This window comes from Electrophorus electricus, chromosome 6 (genome assembly GCF_041902795.1).
Source record: "Electrophorus electricus isolate QZ-2024a chromosome 6, ASM4190279v1, whole genome shotgun sequence".
NCBI lineage: Eukaryota > Metazoa > Chordata > Actinopteri > Gymnotiformes > Gymnotidae > Electrophorus > Electrophorus electricus.
Window position 1 is genome coordinate 33974054 of NC_137502.1, and position 16887 is coordinate 33990940.

Below are 16887 nucleotides of genomic sequence, written 5' to 3' on the forward strand. Positions count from 1 at the left end.
CTGCTGTGTGGGACTTCAAGGGACAACGATGTGGAGATCATCTGTGTACTGAAGAAAGGGTCCAAGTACCACTGCAGTTCTCTCTAGGACAGTTTTATCAGGTACCAGCCAACAGCTCTGTTTTCATTCTGGCTAAAAAAAACAAACTCCCAACACCTAATTTGTAGTCGCTCACAATTTTTAAAATCATACACATGTGGATATTTTACACATCTCAAAGTTTAAGAGAGTTAAACAGAGTTTAAAGGGTTATGTTGACTTTATTGGAACACTCTGGGCTCCATTGCAGACAAACATGTTTTAATGCATTAATGCACAATACCATATCACAGCTCAAAGGTGTGCTTTTTAAAATACGAATTGAAATTCCTCTTGATGGTTCTGGTTCTTTTTGCAATTTCTGTAACTTGGTACATTATTTTCAATTAAACATTTACATGAGTCGTGCTTTCCACGTTTCCTGTGTCATGCACTTTACCGAATTGATGCTTTCACAAAAATCTGACCCTTTAAATGCAAATATTTTGTAATTGATTATAAATTTTGAAATGGAAATTTAATAGGTAACAGAGTATATAAGGTGGGTGACTACGAAGGTTTTGCGGAGACATAATCGGACTGTAAAACCCAAAATAAAGCGTTGAGAGGTGTTCTGAGGCTCTGTACTTCCAAACGTCCCGCTATTGAGGTGCACAGGAAAGACTCCGCCTTCTTTCGCGCGAGTTTGTAAAAGGGGCGGGCCGTAAAAAGCGCTGTGACTTGTGATTGGCCCTGGAGCCTCGCCGTGTTTACTCCATTTCCGCTTCGTGCCATTGCGCACGCCCAGTGACCTGCTGAATAAATCCATTTACTGATATTTAAAATGGCTACCACAGATGCTCCAGTTCCCTGAATTTCATACAAGCAAAGAAGAACTCATTTTACACACGTCTGCGTTCAGGAAAGCAACTTGGGAGGCCTGAAGGACTACCGAATACTCCGGACAGTGGAGTTTCTTTCATGAACTAGCTAGCTAGCTAGCTAGCTACCTGTTTACTTGGCTAATTTTACTGGCTAATTTTAGCTTTAGCTAAGTGCTAGCGAGCTCGTCTGGCTACTTTAGCTAACGTTAACTAGCGGAAAGTCTCGCGCTACTCGTGTGCCAGGAGTCGGTAACCGGTAGAAGTGGTCGTCATCATCAAATGGCCGATCCAAGAAAAGTACCATTCGTGACTCTCGCTTCATACAGTACAACACAGACGTCGGAATCCAAGAAACGCCGGAGAGAGGAAGAGGGCGAAGTCAGTCATCATCACAGGGCAGATGGAGGGGTCGGGAGTGCGACCACCGGGGCAGGAGGTGGCGTGGGCTTATTCGGTAACGTCAAGACCCTCGGCGAATGCAGCTCCGGGGAGTCCAAAGCTACAGTGCGCCTGAGTCTGTCGCTGTCCGAGCCAAACGAGCAAGGATCGACAGAGTTCAACTACAGCGAGTTGATACAGGCCACGCAGCAGGCAAGAGTGTAACCTTTCCCTTTCAGCTCCAGGCCCGGGCTCGTTTTACAGTGGTCACTGTCACGGTTACAGAGACGCTCTCGGTGTGGTCAGCACCTAACTGCTTATTACCTAGACGAATGGGACTTATTTGGAAGAAGCGGTACTTTCACTTTGTCGTTATCTGACTGTGAACTGCAAGTAAAGCGGTCTCTGGAATATCTTGGCATGCTATGTTGGGCAGCTTTGTTTAACATTAGTGGCCATAATGCAGTTCACATACGGTTGTTGGCTCCGAAATGTATCTAATGAGTTGATTTAGCTACAGTACCTATTACCGCACTTGTGACTGGTTTTGATCAGCAAGAAGCAAAAATACTCGAGGTAGTGCGCTCGATCTGAGTTCATTCCTCTAGTGTTCGGCCCGCGCCCGGTTCATCACACCTGCTTTCTCTTTGTTTTCCCCCCAAAGCCCAGGAAAGTTCCTCAGGGCCTGACCCCGGCGTTGGACCCAAATGACCCATTTGCGGACGAGGATCGCGAAAGACGAGAGGTCGAAGCTCTAGCAAAGAAATTTGAAAGCAAATACGTAAGTCGCTATTCAGTACTGTAATGTTACACCACAGAATTTAAGAAACTGCCATATATTACATAGGGAGGTTAAAGAAACACTGGAGGTCAATATTCAGATAACTAACTGCAGGTGATGACTTTATCTACTTAAATCACAAAATCAATAAACCCTTGTTTTGTTTTTTAAATTATTATTATTATTTAAAATGAAAACAGTTGTTGTACTTTGACAGGGGAACACAGGGAAGAGGAAGAAAAAGGACAGAATGCAGGATCTCATTGACATTGGCTACGGCTACGATGAGACTGACCCATTTATAGACAACTCTGAAGCTGTGAGTGTACCTCAGTCCTTCAGCTGTGTTGAGTGCTGCGAACTTTCTGTTCTGTGGGGCTTGCCTCTCTTTGCCTTGTCTTCTAACGCAAATTTGGTGCTCTGATGAGATAATAGGAACATAATGACTGATCTGCAGTCATTTAAAATAATTATTGTTTTGGTCACAGATATTATAGAGCTTGTAGAGTTGCTTGAACACAGTTATAGCACACATCACACACTGCTGTTACTGTTTCATTACCAACAGCAAATTCAAGTTTTGTCACCTGTGTGTCATATGCCTAGTCTATATATTCTGTGAATGTGGACTAAATTAATTAACTATAAATAATTCTGGCAGGGGATCCCGAGAGTTATAAAAATAATGAAATGAGTACTTGTTATTGAATTAATATTTCTGCAGATTACCTGTGCTGACAGATGTAGATTTATGTTGTAGAAAATGATCATCTCAAAGATGTGAAATTTAACTGTATTTTTTTATTAATCAGTTTGAATGTCTGTATTTCCCCGCCTCGTTTGTACTAAATAACCCCTCTACCATGTTCCTGCAGTATGATGAGCTGGTGCCTGCCTCCCTTACCACCAAGCTGGGGGGTTTTTACATTAACACGGGCACCCTGCAGTTCAGACCTGCTTCAGAATCTGAGAACGAGGATGTCAGCAAGGATGGAAACCACTTCAAGGTACACACGGGCCGTCTGCTGCGTTTTAAAAAGCCCAGTCATTATTGTGTCCAGGTGGGCGGTTGTAGACAAAGGGGCAGCTTCTTGTTAGTGAACGCGCTGAGGCTGTTGCTATAAGGTGCATTTGTGTGCTGTTTGCTTGTAGAAACTGAAGGATGGCGAAGAGCGAGTGATTAAGAAAAGAAAGAAGAAACAAGACGGCACCTTGGACGAGAAGAAACCCAAAAAGAATCGAGTGCCAAAACAGGGGTGAGTTTGAGCTTGGGCATGGTTCTGCTTCTGGCTCCTGGAGTTGGACATCATTGGTTTTGGAGGCTGCGTTTTGGAGTGGTTGGGGGGTTGACTTTTAATCTGTGATTTGAGTTTGGTTTGGGGGTTAAGTTCGGAATTTGAGTGCAGTTTTATCTGTATGAGACTCTGAAACCCGCTCACTCATAAATTTTCATTTACATTTATGGCATTTAACAGGCACTCTGTTACTTGTGACTTAAAAGTGCTTTGTTGTCGACACAGAAAATGTATCCCTAGCTAGTACAAATAGGTTGGAGTCTAAAAATACCCTCAATCTCAGAGAGTGCCAGAAACAAGAGTCAGCGCTAATACCTAGACAGATACACAATACAGAGAGAGAACCCTTCGTAAGTGCAAATACCAACATTTTAAAGTCTATTTATGTGCCTTTGGAAGAGATTGGTCTTCGGTCAGCATTTTAAGACAGCTAGGATCTCTGCTATTCAGACAACCAGGGGAAGTTCATTCACCACCGGCTGGGAGGGTGGAGGGTAGTCTTGACGCATGTCTTCCACGCGTGTCTTCCACCTCGGATGTACTTGGAGCTTGGCACGCTCTAGGTGCAGATATGGGAATTGCCTGTTTCTGTACGTTTCGGAGTAGCTGGTTTGCGTTTGGCTTTGTAGGCCGACTTCAGGGCTTTCAGTGGATGCACTTAGCCGCAGGAGGCCGGTGAAGGACACACAGGGTGACGGCGGGAAGGTTTAGGACACGCTGTGCTGCTGCTTTGGGGATCAGTTGCAAGGACCCGATGTCACTGTGAGTGCAGACAGCGTCGAGTTGCAGTAGTCTAGCAAACACGAGGAGCTGGAGGAGAACCCGTGTGGCCTCTTTAGAGAGAAATGGTTTGGTCCTCCAGAGAATCCTGCATAAACAAGTTGGCTTGCGGCGCAGTCTGAGAAGGATAACTGGTCATCCACAGTGACAACGAGGCTTTGTGTATATCTATTGAGGAGGGGGGCAGGTTTATGATGGCTACCTCATAATCATACTCATTGCCCATCTTTCCACCCATCTGTCTGTCTAGTTATCTGGGGTTTTTGCTAAGTGGTGAAAGTCAGTCTTGCTCTCCCTCTCTCAGCGTGTCTGCCCTAAATCGGCCGGAGAAGAAGAAGCGGAAGAAGCTGATGAAGGAATCACTTTCTCTGGCTGCCATGCTCCGCCGCTTCACCCGCGAGAAAGAGGAGATGAGGAAGAAGAACCCACCGGCAGCGGCCACTGCCCCGAAGGTCCCGCGTGGGCCCCCCAACTCTCACTCCGTGCCCCCCGGCAACGACCTCTCCATGGCTGACCTCACCAACGACCCTGCCGTGATGTCTCTGCTGGGCTCGGCCAACGAGAGTGAGATGTTCCAGGACCTGATGTGTGACCTGGACTTTGGGTTGCTGGACCCCCAAGAGCCCTCCAGCCCGGGACATGGGGAGAACGGTAGTGCAGCCGCCCAGAGGGGAGGCCCCGCCGGGCGGCTACAGAGGACGGGCATGCTGCCCCCACCTCCGCTGCCCGAGGGTCTGCCTGCTCCCCTTGGCAAGCGCATAGAAGACCTGCGGGCGGTAAGTGAGGCAAATACATTTACCCATCATATGTTAAGACTCCCTCGAGTTTCTTGCCGGAAAATGACTAGACAAAACGTCCAGCTGGGAGACGTTCCGAGCATTGTCGCTGTGTGTGGAGCCGTTTGTGTGCTGCTGTAGAGGCTAAAAACAGAAGGATCTCGGCGAACACTGATGCTGCCGTAACCCCCCTGAGTCCCCCGGTAATAATGGGACAGTGTGGTGAAGGGGCAGGGATACGAGTTATGCCTCAGTGCTGCTGACTGGAAGCCATGGCGCTAATTTAAGCCACCGCTGGCGAAACAATGAGCTGCCTGTGTTTAGCATTACAATTCATATATGATGATGTAATAACAGTGTTATGTCACGCTAATAACGGGTGTTCGTGCTGAAGCATGCCCGTCGTCACCCCGCTTCAGCCGTTAGCCTACCTCCCATCCCGGCAGGAACCTGCCGCTTAGTTTGCTTTGCGGTTGTTGGGCATCCACGAGGCCGTCTTCTGATTGGCAGATGAGCCGAGAGCCTGTCCCTCTGGGCGAGGGTAGGTGGTCTGGCTCTCGCTTCTTCACGGTGGGATTTTTAGTGGTAGAAGGTCTCTGAGCTCTGTTCACGTTACTAATCTCTATCGCGCATAGCAGCACTTCACATCAGCCAGCCTCCTCACAACCCGTCCCTGACCCCGGCTGGGTTAGGAACACTTAGTTTCTGACCGAGGTGAGAGAACAGCAGCCGGTGTGTGAGGGACCCGCACTGAGGTGTTTCTCCACACACAGAGTCCGAGAGAGGACAGGCACGAAGAATGAAGCAGAGGGGTCAGAAAATGGCAGCGGGGAGGTAGAGGAGGAGGGAGGGACACAGCACAGAGAGAGAGGGAAGTAAACAGGAAGGGAGAGAGAGAGAGAGAGAGAGGGAGAGGAAGGAAGATGTGAAGAGGTGGGTGAAGCATATCACAGCATTTCACACAGACATGCTGTTACTTACTGCTTGTTGAGTCAGAGTCGAATGAAGATGTTGAAAATCTTCTAACAAACACCTGTTCGCTTATTAAAAGCAAAAAAGATCAAAGAAAGAGGTGTCATGTTTAATATTTTGACAGGTATCTTCATACTGGTGTGTGTGTGTGTGTGTGTGTGTGTGCATATTTTCAGGCATCACGACAGTTTGATATGGAGGGTAGGAAGAAGTTCTTTACGCTGGACATGAACAACATCCTGCTGGAGTGAGTGTGTGACCGTGTCTCTGTCCTTGGTCCATGCGCGCGCGTACACACACGCACTCACATATGCTCGAAACATGTTCCCTTGCCCTGCACATATCTGATCAGCATCTTCCACTCAGACCCTAAACCCGTTCCACAAGCCTGTGCCTTCAGGATACACAACTCTGCTCAGATGTGCTCTGATTACACAAAGGAAAATAAATCTGGTTTAATTGCTTGTGTGTGAACAGAGCCATGTTCACCAGCGCCACTCTGTATATCTGGAGCGTGCCATCTGTCTCTCCACAGCGCATCGCATTTCTGACTCATCCACAACATGCCCCCCTTCTTCGGCATCTTCCCTCACGTTTCCACGCTTGCCAAAGCACTTCCTGCTGACTCCGCCCCAAAACACTCCTGTCTCTGCTCACTCTACAAATCCAACACCACTTAACAAAATCTATGGAAACATAACAGTTTGACCAAATTCAAAAATAACAATATTTTTGAAATGGACACTTTAATGATCAATAAAATATTCTCATTCACATTTCTCTATCTTTGTCTCTCTTCCTACCATCCTTAACTTAACCTCTCTCTTTTTGTCTCTCTGTCTGTCTCTCTCTCTCTCTCAGCATTGAGCTGCAGTTGCAGGAGCAGCCCACAGAGGTGCGCTCAGCTGTGTACTCCCACCTGGAGGCCTTCGTGCCGTGTAACAAGGAGGCCCTGCTGAAGCGGATGAAGAAGCTGAGCCTGAACGTGCAGGACGACAGGCTGAAGAACCCGCTGCTCAAGCTGAAGCTGGCCGTGTGCAGCGCCATGCCAGAGCAGATCGCACGCTACAACATGGACTGCATGGCCAAAGTGGCCAAGTAAGGGCTCCGCTTCATCTAGACGGCACACCTCTCCCCTCTACATCTGCTTCACCTCCTCCGGCACACCTCTCCCCTCTCCCTCACACCTCTCCCCAGCTTCACCTCCTCCGGCACACCTCTCCCCTCTCCCTCACACCTCTCCCCTCTACATCTGCTTCACCTCCTCCGGCACACCTCTTCCCTCTCCCTCACACCTCTCCCCTCTCCCTCACACCTCTCCCCAGCTTCACCTCTTCCGGTACAGCTCTCCCCTTTCAGGAGAAGTCACGCAGCTTGGGGGATTTCAGTACACAACTGTCAAAACAAAACACCTGTAGATATTCTTTTGAGACTTTGTATCTTTTCAAATGTTCAAATGTTAAAATGTATTCAGTATACAGGGTATATGTATTAAAAGTATGTATTTATATGTATTATAATCAGTATATGTATTAAAAGAGCTGAGTATTTCTGAGTATCCCCCTCTGGGCATGGATGGTTCGTTAGGTTTCCGAAAAGAGTAACGTGGAAAAACTCTCTCTGCTTGAATTAAGGATGAGAACTTTTTGTTGGGGTTAAACTGAACCCTGTTGGTAGGCGTAGGAAGGTGCACACGGATGTGTGGCTCAGTGCGATCGTTCTGTGTGTGTGTTCTCCCAGGCTGCATTCAGAGGAGGGTGAGAAGAACGGCTCGGAAGAGGAAGACGAAGAGAAGCCAGGAAAACGGGTGATGGGACCACGCAAGAAGTTTGTGTGGGACGATAAACTCAGGTGAGTCCCGCAAGCAGTCACCAGCTCAGGACACCAGAGTTGGCTCAGGCTCGTCGTCCAGCACAAACGCACTTGTGTGTGTGTGTGTGTGTGTGTTTGCATGTTTGCAGGGCTCTGCTGTGTAATCTGGTGCGCGTGAAGCTGGGCTGTTACGAGGCAGAGGGCCAGAACTCCCCCTCTCCTGAAGACTACCTCAAGGCCTTTATGGAGACCGAGGTCAAACCCCTCTGGCCTAAAGGATGGATGCAGGCCAGGTGAGTACGAGGGCCTTTAGTGCCCACGAGCTGTGAGGAGTTAAAGGGAAAAGACCAGCGTGGCATGCCATGAGTGGACCAGCCCTGGACTTCCTCTGTCTAATGGCCCTAGTTAAATGATTGGGACAGTAAGTCAGGCTCGTGTAGCAAAGTGACCTCACTTCCTGTCGCATGCTGCCTTCCAGGATGCTGATCAAGGAGAGCCGAACGGCGCACAGTCACCTTACAGGAAACACGTGAGTTCCTCCGCCCCCTGTTCTTCCTTAAACACGCCTGATCACGTGTGAAGTCCAAATCCAACACGCCCAGTACTTGTATCATTAGGCCGGAGGTTACACATTTTGCAGGACACTGACATTGTAACTCACAAAAGTAATATTTTTAAAAATGTTTTGAGTAACTGACTGTACTCAGAGATCGACTGTGCTGGCGCGCAGAGATCGACTGTACTCTCTCTGTGATTTTGTTTTTGTGCTGTTTCCAGGGTGAAGAAAAGGATGGTCCCCACTCCAAAAGCCAAACCAAAAGTAAGTCACAAATTTGGATGAGGCTAAAAATGACCCTCACTCTTTCCTCTCCATACCGGTATGTCCTTAAACGCTCAGAACAAACCCCGACAGGATGATCAGGACCCTGACGTGGTACACTAACCAATCAGAATAGAGTATGCCAAGGAGTAATGAACACAGATATGGCATAAGATACGTGTAAAATATGGTGCACTGCTACATGAGGTCAGTGTGTTTGGTAGGAGCACACAGCTGAAGGGATGACTCAGTTTCTCAGGAGCAGATGGACCATCTGTCTCTGAGAACAGTAAGAGACGTGTTTGAGAAAGACGCGTCTAGTGCTACTGCCAGGGCACGTTCACGTAAAGATCAGCGAATCTTATCTCTAGCACGCCTGCTGTGTGAGTGCCTGTGAGAACAGGAAGCTTTTACCCGATTCTCCTTGTCTTTCTTGCCAGCCTCAGGATGGCGGCTGGGTCCAGCAGCCCAGCGTTTCCGTGGAGACGGGCGTGGGCCCTGGCCATGCCCAACGGCCCCTCTCCCCCTCTGAGCCCATCTGCCTGTCGGACTCTCTGGACGAGGACCTGGGTGGCACTCACTCTCTGGACTCCATTTCGCAGGCACTGGCTCTACTCAGCAGCGCCGCCAAGGGGCTGATCCAGTCCGATGGCCCATCCTCCCCCGAGGCCCCCAAAGCAGCTGGTCCCGCCCCTCTCCCCGCCTCTCTCCACGCCTCCCCTCTGCTCAGCAAGAAGAACGGTGCGGACGCTGTTGCGTCGACGCCCACTGGCAGCACTCTTTTCGTCTCCTCCCCCTCTCCCTCCATCTCCCGCCCTCCCTCCGTCTCTGCATCTCCGTCTGTCCGGGTTGAAGGGTTGGGAGGGGTGAAGGGCGGAGTCAGCGGCTTGTCCCAGGTGCAGAGACACTCACCAATGACTGCCCAGCGTCCTGGCGTCACCAGTGGCAGCAAGCTGGGCATGCCCAGTACACCCTCTCCACCCAAACTGAGGCCGCCGCCCACTGCTTCGCCCCTCCTGCCCCCTCACAAAAGCTTCGGCCCTCTGGTGGGCAAACCGCCGGTGACCACGCCCCCGGGGCTCCACAAGCCCAGCAATAACAACTCCAGCAGAATCGGCGACGGAGGCATGACATTGTCGTCTCAGCCCCGCCCACACCTAGTCTCACCTTCCTCAGCTTCCTCTTCTGCCTCCGCCTCCTCCTCATCCACACTCCTCAATGCCAAAATGTCTCAGGCCGTACACACCCCTCAGCAGAAGAACGCCCCTCACGACTCGCCCCGCCCCTCGCCCCGCCCCTCTCCCTCGCCCTCTCAGGCCAAACCACATCAGCAGTCCAGCTTCATCACCCCGATGCAAGCCACGCTCACCAAGTCCCCCCACAGCTCCAGCTCCCCCATCCTCAAGCTCACCCCGCGTGTGGCCACACCCTCCAGCGCCACGCCCCCCAGCTCCACAGCCTCCTCCCTCAGGCCGCCCACCTTACCCCGCGTGCACCAGTACTCATCGAAAAGCTCTGCCTTCCACTCGGGGTTCTCAGGCGTGGGGGGTGGCTACAGCGCTCCCGCAGGGCAGCAGAAGAATTCCTCTCAGGTGAACAGCGGCGGTCTGGCCGGCGCACTAAAGCCGCAGCCAACCAGTGCGTTGCCCGCCGCCGGCTCAGCCGATCACGGGCCACGGCAGAGGTCGGCGGGCGGGGCTAATCAGGGGTCTAAGCCAATGGCGTCGGTTTCCTCTGCGTCGGCTTCTCAGTTAGCACAGGTAAGTTTGTGAGTGTGGGGAATGGAAAATGGTGGTTGCACCATTTTATTTTGAGATGATGAACTTTTGAGAAATTAAGGACTGCACAGTGAATGTAATAGAAATTGAAATTGATTTTATAGAAGAGTAGTATAACTGGTGCAGAATACACAACCAGAGTTATCTTAACTAACAGATCACATTGTGTTGTCTTAGATCTCTCCTGTGGTGTGCTCAAAACTTACAGAATCTCCAGATAGTCAAATATATGCAAATACATGAATGTGAGTGTATGTATGTATGACTCATGTGCCGCTCAGAGAGGTACTTGTGTATGTACATGCATGTAATCACGACAAGCCCAGGTGTTTGGACTTGAACTTGCAGAAAACTGCATAGTACTCGCATGTACGCGTTGGCGGTGTTGTTGTGGTAGTACCCACATGTATGCTTAACTTTTATTACTTTTGTTAACTATTTCAAATTTTAGCCTGTTGCCTTTGTTAATTCTAAACACTTCTTAAAATTGTAGCCTAATTCTACAGATATTTAATTGATTCTTGTTATTGATAATGTTTGATAATAGGTGTGCCACAGAGGGCCCCTCAGAACACGCCCAGCCCCCTACTGTCCACTCAGGGCGATGTGGTGCTAGTCACCCACAGAAGAGTTTAGCAAGCACTTTTTCTCTTCAGCTTGTGTTTTTTAATGGTCAGGTACAGGTCAAACATGGGCTCTGGAACACCTTCTAGATTACTCAAGGTATGTGAGTTGTGATGACACCACTCATCTGTCAGCAGAAAGTCCGTCCCTTACCAAGGACACATGCAACCCTGTCTTGTTTTCCCATCATGCCCTGGGGCTGTGGTGTGTCCTGGGCTTGTGGAGATGGTATGGCCTGCTATTTGCCTTGTGCTGGTGGAATGTTCTAAGCAGACCCTCTCGGGGGTGCGGGGCACCACCCTCTCAGACGGCTTCGCTGTGCTTGTCCTGTGCAGGTGTCGTCCACTGGCGGGACCCTGCTGGGCTCCGGGACCCCCAGCCTACCGCTGGGCTTCGGGATGCTGGGGGGACTGGTGCCCGTCTCACTCCCGTTCCAATTCCCCGGGCTTCTCAACCTCCCCCCACCCACCGTCACCGCTGCAGGGGCCAGCTCGGCGAACCCCACCAGCTCAGGATATAGTCTACCCCCCAGTGAGTCTGTCTGTCTCTCTCTCTCTCTCTCTCTGTGTCTCTTCTGTACTCCTGATAAGGGATTTCTCGTGCTGTCTTCCCTCTCAGTCTGTACACTGACTGCTGAGTGACAGCTCTGAACCTGTTTGCTATCATTAATGTACTGGCCCATTGTGGCCCATCGTTCATTTACACACGCATCTGCATAAATATGTTCTTAAAGTTTATGCCACTTTTAGGGTTTTATATATGAATATATATATGTTAATATATACAGTATCTTGCTTCTGACAGCCAATCCAAATATGTGATTTTGCATGTAGTGTTTTATATGCATTAAAGAAATGCAGGATGTGCTCATAACTGGATGTGCAGCCTACACACCTACATTATTCGCTATTTCGGCTTTTTGGCCCTCAACACGCAGACACGTAAAGGTGAATGTAAACATGACCCCCAGGCGCTGCAGAGGGAGGGCTGGGCTGCCGCGCTCGGGACGTGTTCAAGTCTGGAGAACTTGACTGACATTAGTGAGCTTGCGTGTCCTTGTGCAGTGGCAGTAGTGTGTATTTGCGCGAGCGTGCTGCGCGCGCTCGTCTTTGGCTCGTCTCTCGTGCTAGTGTCGGTTCATGTGGCGTTTCTCACCTGTTGTTGTTGGTCTGTTTTGTATTTTCTCACCATACAACATTTTACTCATTTTTGTTTCATCCGTTCTTCTCTGTCCATGTTGGACTGTCCTGCTTTTCTTTCATTCTGCTCAAATCTCTTCTTTTCTTTCTCCTGCTGCTGCACTGGCCACCTCTGCTGTCCTTTCTTCCTGGTCTCGGTCCTCCTCTTCGCTCCTCTTGTCCTGCTCCTGCCCCATCCCCTACCTCTCCACTCGTTCCTCTGGTTCTCCTCATCCCCCACCCCCCATGTGTTTGTCCATCCTTCCTTAGATCTGTTAAAGGGTCTCATGTCAGGTGCTCAGGCTGCTCTGCCTCCTCACTTACAACTCGCTTTCTCAGGTAAACGGTGGCCCCTCCCCTCCGCCGCTCCCTTGCTCCGCCTCCTCTCCCCACCCCCCACTGCCTGCCTGGTGCCTGTCTTCTATGTTTTTGTCTGGTAGTGGTTGCATGTCTGTCCTCCCGTTGTTTGGGGTCTGGTGTGGATGTTGCGTGTGGTTTCCTCCCCCTCCCTCCCTCCCTCCCGCCCTCCTGCCTGTCCTCATGAACTCCTTGCTCTGTTTTGTTTTGAATCTTTTGAATTGATCCTCACTTCCCGTTGCAGATGTGGGTCAAAGCCAGGGTGGGGATCTGAAAAGGAAGACACTATGACATCACCCAGGTCCCACTGGACTCTAACACTCAGATGATTGACACTCTGGAGCCTGGATACGGCCACAACCATGGGGCCCCACCCACATATGCATGGACTGCTGGCTTACCCACTAAGGATGGATTTTTTAAAAAGCAATTTAATATTAATGTTCAATACCATTAATATCACTAGAATGAATGAATTTCTTTTATTTTTGGCTAATGTTTACACAGACGGACCTTAATCACTGTGGACAGGGAGGGAAGATCTTGGCTGAGTGACTGAGTTGATTGTTGAACCACTTAGTGATATGTAAATGCTTTAAGGGAAGAGGTAGCTAGAACAGGAGCGCGTGAGCGGGTGAGTGCGTCCCTCCCTCTCTCAGGTGTAGGTCAGGGTCATGCTGGTGCTCTTACTGGTGGAATTATAAAAAGCCTCCATTGAACAAAAACTAATATTTTATATCCATATCAAAATGGGGGCCTGGTGGTAGAATTTGTATTGTACTTGAATTTTTGACATTTGTATTACTTAAGATGAACTTCACATTGGCTAAATAAAAGAGAGAAAAAAGGTGTTGGTTCTAGAAAAGGCTTGGCAGGAATACAATACTCAGGCAGAAGGGCGTGCACGCTGTCATTGTTTGTGTGGGTGTGGACTTGGGCAGTGGTGTGTACTGTCAGCTTGTGTGTGGACTCAGGCAGAGTGGTGCGTCCGTTTTCTTAAGGGGCGAAACTCCTTAAGGGATGTTAACAGTGCTCATATGTTCAGTCAGGTATTGTAAAGCTGGTAGAACCCCAACCTGTCCATGTGTCCCAGGTCTGGAGTCTATCCTGCACTAGAAGTAATCTAGTGTGGGTGAGGACTTACTGCTTGTACAGGAGGCTTATTGTACATCTAATACATCCTCCAGGAGCAATATCTGAGGATTCTTCACCACACTGGACCTGTGTGCTCATCCATTGTCATCCACTGAATGATGACCCAGGACCAAGCCTGTAAAGCTAATCTCTAACGTACAGCAGCTGTTCATGCAACACCGGGCTCTTACAAGGATTCGGAATTGAGAGAGTCCACATCCCGTGAAGGTCAATCAGGATAGCATTTAGCAGTCAGAGCACTGCTCCCTTCAGTCACCCTGAATCACCCTAACTACCCTCCACCGCACCCAGGGGCCAGGGTGTGCAGAGCAGAGAAAACAAGCCACATTGCTGTAATGCTACAGGACTGTAACTTTAACTTTAAACCAGACATTTGCACATGCAAAAACTCTGGGACTTTAATCAACACTGGCGATGTAATATGATTCTCACTGGGGGGAAAAAAGGCACTCTATTCAGTACATAGCTTTTAATTTTTTTAAACCCATAAATTCAGGTGACATCAAGGACTCCCACCCCCCCAAAAGTGTACAAAATATCAACAAGGTGTGACATCAGTCCAGATACTACCAAAACCACAAAGTATCTTACTAATGTCAGTAAACACAATGCTCAAAATTACACTTTTAAAAAGCATCTGACTCACCAAACATAACTGCAGCTGCCACTGACTGCATACATGCTAAAACTGCAAACCTAGAAACGAAAACAAGCTGCTGGGCAAGGAAAAGGGAAACAAAAGTTACAACGATCCTAACCAAATCACAAAGTGGCCATTTGATTAGCCCCGTCCGCTGGGTTGCGGGGTCACAGCCTGGCTGCAGGCCGAGGGGCCAGAGGCAGGCCTCTTCAGGTAATCCCGTTCAGCAGTGTCATTTGACCAGAGGTCGGGTTTTGTCGTCGTCTCCGCACTGATGGGCTTTGTACTTTTTCACCTCGGCCATGTATTTAGACCAAGCGTCTCCTTTGCCCGACTCAGCCTGGAAACAGCAGCGAGACAGAGGGCTGTTAGAACACAGAGCATCAGGCTGTACCACAGTTCAGGTCATGGCCTGGTAATAAGGGTCTGAAACGTCACAATATGAGAATCTGCTTTCCTCCCACTGCGAAAATGAGGCCTATTCCAATCTCTTACTCCTATCCACTTCCATGGTACGATCTCCCTTCGCTTATTGGTCGTTTTGATATCTCTGTCCTGAGCCATTATGTGTATTATGGATGGACATCAAAGGAGTAAAACAAATAAAACTCTGAACTTCTGTCCCAAAGGGTACAAGAAAGACCAAAAAAAGTTAAAACTGCAGCGGTTTCTGTAGGACCCCTGCCAAAGCATGTTTCAGGCTAACTTTGGATTTTAAAAGGAAGAGAATACAAGTGGGTGTCTTATTATAATAGTTTTTTTGTTTTTTTTTAAAGATGTCCGCACCTCAAATTTCCATAAGAACGTAACTCACCTCTGCGTCCAGTTTCTGCTTCTTGGCCACCACTCCCGTCTTGAGAGCCAACCTGGCACCGCCTCTCCGCTTGCCCACCTGGGTTAGGGGAGAAGACTGTAACCGTTATACGAGCCATTTGGGGGGAGGCCTGCCATGCACTTAGGACAGCATCGACATTTAGTCTTCACCCGCCCCAACCATTTCATATTCCCTCATCTTCAAACATCTTCATGGTGGGCAGGACTCATAAGATTCGGCAGATGTGCATGTACAGTAATGTGACTGGATAAAGTGCAGTGGCAAACGACCCAAACTCTACCGCACTGCTTTAGATGGCCTCGGTAAGTGGATGCAACTGTTTCTACTCTGTATATCGGCTGTTATCTTAACTGTTTGAGCAGACTACATAAATTAATGTAGTGTGGCCGTCACTGGCTAGAGCAACTGCCAAACCCCTTACAAAGCTGGTCACGCTAATCGTCTTCTTTTCCTGAGACGACTGCCCTGCTCCCGCAGCACCGTGTCCTCCTCCTCCTCCTCCCGTTTCCTTCCTCCTCCGCTCCTCTTCCATCTTCCTCTTGAACAGCTCCATGAAGCTGCCGTCGTTGGCGAAGGCGTTGCCGCCGGGCCTGGGCGCGTCGTGTGCGGGGCTGGCTGGCGAGCCGGGGCCGCCGCTGGAGTCGCTGCTGCTGCCGCTGCTGCTGCCGCTGCTGCTGCTGCTGTGGTGACTCTGGCTGCTGCTGCTGCTGCTGCTGTCGTGCTTGGCTTCCATGTCGACGTTCAGGACGTCCTCAACATTCACAGGAGAGCTCTCGCTTTTCACACGTCCGTTTTGCAGCGACCTAAACTAAAATATTCCGCCAAGTTAATCACCGGGTTGGTTAGCAAACATGAAAAGCGGCCGACCTTTCCCGATATTCTCACGTTACAAAACAGCTCGTCAGCGCTCATCCGCTACGCTGCAGGAGAACGAGGTGATGTCCTAAGCGCTACAGCTCTACAAACGTTGCGACGTCCTGCTTATTGGAGCAGCTGCAGGCACATCGCGGACATAAAGGCACAAAACCACCGACCTGGACGAGCTAACCTCGCTAGCCTCGCTAGCTAACGACGGTGAACAACGCTGGTGCGCAACTTCGGCGGAATGAAGCTGTCCTTCAGACAACAACAAAAAAAAGCTACACACGTCTTCTCCGAGCTGTACTCTGTCCAGGGATCTTGCTGGAGCTCACGGGTAAGACGGAAATGTCTGGACAACTTTGTTTTGCTTCATCGGTCGCCAGCCATCTTGAGTTTCTTCTGCGGTCGGAGGGACAATGGGCGAGTTAAGCGCGCAGCGTCGCCGTGCTGCCCACTAGCGGCCGAACCTGTTGGGGCAGTGGTAGCTCAGTGGTTACGGTACTTGTCTTGTGCTGCCCTCTAGCGGCCGAATCCGGCGGACGTTCTGCTAATTTCCCACTTGCCACTTTGACATCTCAACCTTTGAAACATACAGTCGATATTTACAAGTCATGTTCCTCTAACTTAAACTATTAAGTTATTAAACTTAGATGGTGGTGGTGGTGGTGGGGGGTTATGTTTCGACTGGATGTCTTTTTGCATATTAAGAGTCCCAGTAAATTAGTGCCTTTAATAATTAAATATCAGTCATTTGGGGGAAAAAAAATCTAAGTAAATGGATTTTGATTTTAATGTTTTCCTTTTCTGAATAGAAAACATAAAAAAAAAATCTGTATTTAGACTTGTAGAGAGAGAATCATTTCACCTTCATATTCTGCATTATGATGGAAGAAAATCCCCCCCCCCCCCAAGCCCCAAACATGAGCTAATCTAGTGTGTGGTA

The 16887-nt window shown here is 49.3% G+C and overlaps 2 protein-coding genes across 6 annotated transcripts; one reads left to right on the forward strand and one right to left on the reverse strand.

Moving 5' to 3' along the window:
• The first annotated feature begins 826 nt into the window (after positions 1 to 826).
• ubn2b (ubinuclein 2b) lies at positions 827 to 13318 on the forward strand. Of its 5 annotated transcripts, none has more exons than XM_027022057.3 (16): positions 827 to 1493; positions 1945 to 2061; positions 2279 to 2380; positions 2937 to 3068; positions 3214 to 3317; positions 4441 to 4912; positions 6061 to 6131; positions 6746 to 6982; positions 7625 to 7735; positions 7846 to 7989; positions 8175 to 8225; positions 8474 to 8516; positions 8957 to 10276; positions 11254 to 11449; positions 12367 to 12435; positions 12698 to 13318. In XM_027022057.3, exons 1-16 carry the CDS (start codon positions 1182 to 1184, stop codon positions 12742 to 12744), a joined length of 3528 nt encoding a protein of 1175 aa, XP_026877858.2. In that variant the 5' UTR covers positions 827 to 1181; the 3' UTR covers positions 12745 to 13318. The 5 variants fall into 5 exon arrangements, 4 of the variants coding, with proteins under 4 accessions (XP_026877858.2, XP_081572716.1, XP_026877859.2 ...); XM_081716591.1 differs by lacking the exon at positions 827 to 1493 and adding an exon at positions 1495 to 1635; XR_014124302.1 differs by lacking the exons at positions 12367 to 12435; positions 12698 to 13318 and adding an exon at positions 10842 to 11017 and having other exon boundaries at positions 11254 to 11391.
• A 744-nt stretch (positions 13319 to 14062) lies between these two features.
• trir (telomerase RNA component interacting RNase) lies at positions 14063 to 16647 on the reverse strand. Its single transcript, XM_035525288.2, has 3 exons — positions 15505 to 16647; positions 15063 to 15140; positions 14063 to 14588 (listed from the first exon to the last, which is right to left on the reverse strand). Exons 1-3 carry the CDS (start codon positions 15814 to 15816, stop codon positions 14481 to 14483), a joined length of 498 nt encoding a protein of 165 aa, XP_035381181.1. The 5' UTR covers positions 15817 to 16647; the 3' UTR covers positions 14063 to 14480.
• Positions 16648 to 16887: the final 240 nt, after the last annotated feature.

What these genes read in the sequence shown, in the direction of transcription:
- trir (XM_035525288.2), bottom strand. Translation starts at nt 15,816, where the DNA reads ATGGAAGCCAAGCACGACAGCAGCAGCAGCAGCAGCAGCCAGAGTCAC. An exon ending in CGATTAGCGTGACCAGCTTT is followed by an intron (nt 15,141 to 15,504) that starts GTAAGGGGTTTG and finishes CCCCTAACCCAG; the next exon opens with GTGGGCAAGCGGAGAGGCGG. An exon ending in AGCAGAAACTGGACGCAGAG is followed by an intron (nt 14,589 to 15,062) that starts GTGAGTTACGTT and finishes TGCTGTTTCCAG; the next exon opens with GCTGAGTCGGGCAAAGGAGA.
- ubn2b (XM_027022057.3), top strand. Translation starts at nt 1,182, where the DNA reads ATGGCCGATCCAAGAAAAGTACCATTCGTGACTCTCGCTTCATACAGT. An exon ending in ATGAACAACATCCTGCTGGA is followed by an intron (nt 6,132 to 6,745) that starts GTGAGTGTGTGA and finishes TCTCTCTCTCAG; the next exon opens with CATTGAGCTGCAGTTGCAGG. An exon ending in AAAGGATGGATGCAGGCCAG is followed by an intron (nt 7,990 to 8,174) that starts GTGAGTACGAGG and finishes GCTGCCTTCCAG; the next exon opens with GATGCTGATCAAGGAGAGCC.